This window comes from Engraulis encrasicolus, chromosome 17, assembly GCF_034702125.1.
Source record: "Engraulis encrasicolus isolate BLACKSEA-1 chromosome 17, IST_EnEncr_1.0, whole genome shotgun sequence".
NCBI classification, from domain to species: domain Eukaryota; kingdom Metazoa; phylum Chordata; class Actinopteri; order Clupeiformes; family Engraulidae; genus Engraulis; species Engraulis encrasicolus.
The window spans coordinates 4,726,458-4,731,457 of NC_085873.1; the positions used below are offsets into that span (position 1 = coordinate 4,726,458).

Below are 5,000 nucleotides of genomic sequence, written 5' to 3' on the forward strand. Positions count from 1 at the left end.
AGAGAGAGGTTGAGAGAAGAAGGTAGAGAGATGGTAGGAGGATAGATGAAGGGAGAAGAGGGCACAGAGATACCGGGAGAGAGAGAGAGATACAGGGTGCAGAGATGGAGCAAGAGAGTGAATGAGAGGAGGGAGAGATGGAGTGAGAGAAACAGAAAGGTGGAGGTGTGTTGTAGATAGTAGAGGGATGTAGGCAGTGTTGCCAAATGTACGATAATTATGACCTTTGTTCCATGATTTTTAGGGCTGCTCGATATTGGAAAAAATCAATATCACGATATTTTCTGCAAATATTGATATCACAATATTTTAAGCGATATATACGAAATTCCCAACCCCCGCCACTATTATCGTAGTGGAGTAGCATGCATAATGGCTTTCTAGTTTCTAGTGCTTTCTAGTAGCATAATGTCTAGTAAGTCTGCATGAATGTAGACTTGAGGAGAGCGAGAGACTCGAGAGACGTCTATTTTTCTCGACATAGAGCTAGTTCTGATGTACCACCCCTGCGTTTTGCTTAATCCCTTGGCTGCCATACTGCACCGTAGCGTTGCAAATCACAAATGACAAAATATCACGATATATTAATTTTGATACTGATATCACGATATATGATGAATATTGATATCGCGATATAAATACGATATATTGCACAGCCCTAATGATTTTGTCCTCTGTACGATCAAAAACACATGATGTACGATAATTTCGGCATACCGTGTACGAGTTTTCATTCAGTTTATTTAGTTTCCTCCCCAAAGCCCCCAAAAATGATACTTTTGAGGGTTTGGTGCGATTGTTCATCATTTCATCTGGCAACACTGGATGAAGGTGAGGAGGAAAAGGTCAGTTGGAAGTAGGTACACACCCCCATGTATATCTCCCTCTTTCTATCTTGCACAGACGTGCTCGTTTTCTCTCACAATTACACAAACAAGATGGAGCCGGTGAGTCTCTCTCTCTCTCTCTCTCTCTCTCTCTCTCTCTCTCTCTCTCTCTCTCTCTCTCTCTCTCTCTCTCTCTCTCTCTCTCTCTCTCTCTACACACACAAACACACAAACACACACACACACACACACACACACACACACACACACACACACACACACACACACAAACACACAAACACACACACACACTAGCCCTAGTGTATCCTTTCTCTCACACCCATAAATGCATACCTTTCCTTTACTTACTGAATTTCGCATTACCTCCTGAATACACGCACGCACGCACGCACGCACGCACGCACACGCACACGCACACGCACACGCAAACACACACACACACACACACACACACGCACACACACACACACACGCATGCACGCACGCACGAACGCACACGCAAACACACACGCAAACACACACACACACACACACAGCAACATAGCCAAGCACCAAAATATAGTGTGCAAATGCAAGGCAAAAACCAAAATTGCATAATCCTCTGTCCAAGTTGGTTCGATTCCATCCCTTTTCATTTCAGTGAGAGGGGAAAAAAGGGAATAAAATCCTGCACATTACTGGTACACCTCAAAATTCCCCAAGTCTTCCTGGCCAGAGGCAAGCATAGATGGTTGTTTACTCTCTCTCTTTACTCTCTCTCTCTCTCTCTCTCTCTCTCTCTCTCTCTCTCTCTCTCTCTCTCTCTCTCTCTCTCTCCCTCTCTCTCTCTGACTGAAAGACACTCTAATGGTGGACTGGGATATTCACAAGGAAGGTCAACCAAGTCAGTGTGTGAGTGTGTTGGCGTGTGTGGGCGGTGTAGGTGTGTTTGTGTTTGTGTGTGTTTTCAACAGAGGCCTCGTCATTAGAGAGGTGTGCTAGTCAGCAGTGGGAACTCCGGAGACTCTTTCTCTCTTGATTAGCCCTCCGCTTCGTCACTCCATATTTCTCTTCTCTGTTGACACACATGCAAGGCATGGTGTGGGGGCCTTGTGTGTGTGTGTGTGTGTGTGTGTGTGTGTGTGTGTGTGTGTGTGTGTGTGTCTGTGTGTCTGTGTGTCTGTGTGTGTCAATGCATATTAGTATGTGAGTGTGTTTGTGTGTGTGTTTACATGTGTGTGTTTGCTGTGAAAACACCCGATCGTGTCGGGAGGTCCTAGTCCTCTGATTGACCATTGACATGCACACACACACACACACACACACACACACACACACACACACACACACACACACACACACACACACACACACACACACACACACACACACACACACACACACACACACACACACACACACACACACACACACACACACACACACACACACACAAGGCTGGTGACTGGACATTGTTAATGGTCCCTGCGCTTCAGTTTGCATTTTCCTCAAGGACTCAACAATCAATGATGTGTGGACAGTTCACCTGTTTAGTGGCGGGCGCCCTTCTTGGCCCTCTTTGTCTTTGTCTTGCCTTTGCAGCGGCTGAAGACGTTACTGTCCCGGATCTGCTTTCCTCTCTGGGTGGAGGGGGAGGAGCACAGGGCGTCGGGCCGCTGCCGACTCATGTCCATCCATCTGTGGAGAAGATGTGGAGAGAGAGATGAAGGGAGAGAGATGGGGTTGGGTGGAGAGAGAGTGATTTTCAAGCTCATGACAGGGGCATGGTGCCATTTTGGGTCACGTGATGGCACTCACCATTAGTTCACTGTGACCATAAATCCCCTTTTAAGGGGCTACATAGACGGCCATTATCATATGCTGATTATCTTTATTACTCATTAGTCTATAGTTACAGGTAAATAAATAGATTATTATTTACATACTATTCTGTTGCAGAGAACTACATAGTGAAACTTCCTAAAGGTCCATACACAGTCATACTGCACTGACTTTGAGGTAAACAGTAGACGTACTGTCAGCGGGGGGTAGGCCCTCATAGTTCAAAGTGGGGTAGGGTAGAACAATGGGACACCCAATCAGGGCCTAGTACTCTTCTCACTGCCGCTAGCGCATTGACCAATCACTGTCTTTTACTGTCCTCGAGCATGGCGGCAGATCACAGACAATTCAGCCTGGGAGAGGCATGTGTTCAGCGCTGCAGGGAGGGGCATGGTGGCTAGTTTGTGTACCTCAGCTGCAGCCCCGCTTACGGTAGGGACACATAGATGCGAATTCGGCCAAGTGAAGCGAACTTCGCCATTCATTCCTATAAGGGAGGTGAAGGCAAGCGAAGCGAAATTATTCAGCCAAGTTTAATGTTATGCAAATGAGGAGCGAATTCCGCGATTTTGCCAATCACATCAACAACACAAATGTTTCATTCGAATTAATTCGCCGCGAGGACCTGATGACGGTTGAGCTGTCAGAATGGAACACTGAATTTCGCTCTCTTCGCCTCGCCCGTTTCGCCTGATATGCGTCCCTAGCGTTAAGGGGTGGTTGAGTTTTGTCAATGTGTTACTTAAACTCTGATTTAGGATAGAGTGCTTGTTTAGCATCACAGTCCCTCAAGTCCACGGGCAGATGCTCCCTCTTGAGCAAAGCTATTTTAGGCCCAGATAGCCAGACAGTGATGCATGTGTATCCACTACTGTGGCTTATGCAACTGGGTTGTGAATATGCAGCATAGTGCCACACTGGCAACGCTGAGCCCCAGAGCAAGCTAACGAGGTGTTAAAGCAGAACTTGTTAGCATGTTAGCATGAACCCGCATGTGGTAGCGTGCTGTGTGTGAATCGATGCCTTTTAAAAAATTGTGTTACTGTTAAAACATAAACATGGAGGGTACACACAGATTTATTTCTTACACCCGCTATTTTAGCCTACGAGAAGAGTCTGGAATCTTTGCTATGGAGTTTTGGAACATTCGAGAAAAATGTATGTCTACCAGTGTTAATTTCGTCAACCATGACTATGACTAAAATATTTCGTCAATGCCCTTTTTTGATTTTCGTCATTTAGACTAAGACTAAGACTAAATTGGGAAGGCAATGACTAAAATATGACTAAGACTAAAATTGATTTTCGTCATTGTGACTAAGACTATGACTAAATCAAAAAAAGCTGACAAAATTAACACTGATGTCTACAAAAGTTAGAGATTCTTTAACTCAATGCAGGATTATATGGACCCAAACTGTCTGTGTAGACCATCCGTCCTTCCCAACTAGGTAAAAAAATGATGTTGATGTTGACACCAGGGTACCCCTGGGGCTGCTGAAAATAGAACAGTGTAACCTTACACTGCACAAATTCCTCAAGACGTCTTCATCAGCGCAACCTGGAAAGTTCCGCCACTTTAAATTTCCGCTGAAGTTTACTCAAGCAAGCTGTTTTTTTCTTGGCCTTATGTAAGAAAACCACGGAGGAAAGGCAACCATAAGGAGACCCCTTAGCATGTATGGGAAAGCATTAGGTGAATGTCAGCGGAGGAGGGCTAAAATGTAACTAGACTAGAAAGTAACATCTGTACTGTATTTTGTCTACTTATGCTTTTAATACAGGTGATTTCATTAATGGGCATTTTTTTCTCGTTACGTCAGGCACCTTTGATTCAATGCATTCGAAACAGGAATAAGTAGCGTCCTTTGCCGTAAACTTGCACAGCACTGTTTTCTATGGAAAGTAGTTTATCCAGTAGATGAGATTATTTATTGTCCGCAGTGTTTTCACATCAGACAGATACATTCCATCAGGATATTTTTAAAATGTTAGGGCTTTTTTTGCCTAAAAAGGGCATTTTTGCCTATTTTTGACTGGACAATGGAGGAGAGACAGGAAATGAGTGGGGAAAGAGAGATGGGGAAGGATCTGCAAATGACCCGGGTCGGAATCGAACCCAGGTTGCCAGTGTAGTAACCCAGTGCCCTACTGTTAGGCCACGGCAGGGTCAATTCCATCAGGATCAGTCAGGATTAGTCAGATCTTTTGTGATATACCTGCTTCACTTCAAAACAGATATTGTTTGACATCATTATAAAAAAGAAGGTTGATTAGTTCTATCTGTCTGGTATCTGCTGGATCAGTGAATAGGCCAAACCAAACATGTGG

General features: G+C 44.7%; 2 protein-coding genes across 2 annotated transcripts in view; one reads left to right on the forward strand and one right to left on the reverse strand.

Moving 5' to 3' along the window:
• acsf2 (acyl-CoA synthetase family member 2) overlaps positions 1–5,000 on the forward strand; it is a 54,072-nt gene that overhangs the window by 21,588 nt on the left and 27,484 nt on the right. The window lies entirely within an intron of this gene.
• chad (chondroadherin) overlaps positions 1–5,000 on the reverse strand; it is a 17,148-nt gene that overhangs the window by 2,606 nt on the left and 9,542 nt on the right. The window contains exon 3 of the mRNA XM_063221613.1: positions 2,374–2,525. Coding sequence (XP_063077683.1) covers positions 2,378–2,525 — 148 coding nt within the window. The 3' untranslated portion in view covers positions 2,374–2,377. The remainder of the gene's footprint in view (positions 1–2,373; positions 2,526–5,000) is intronic.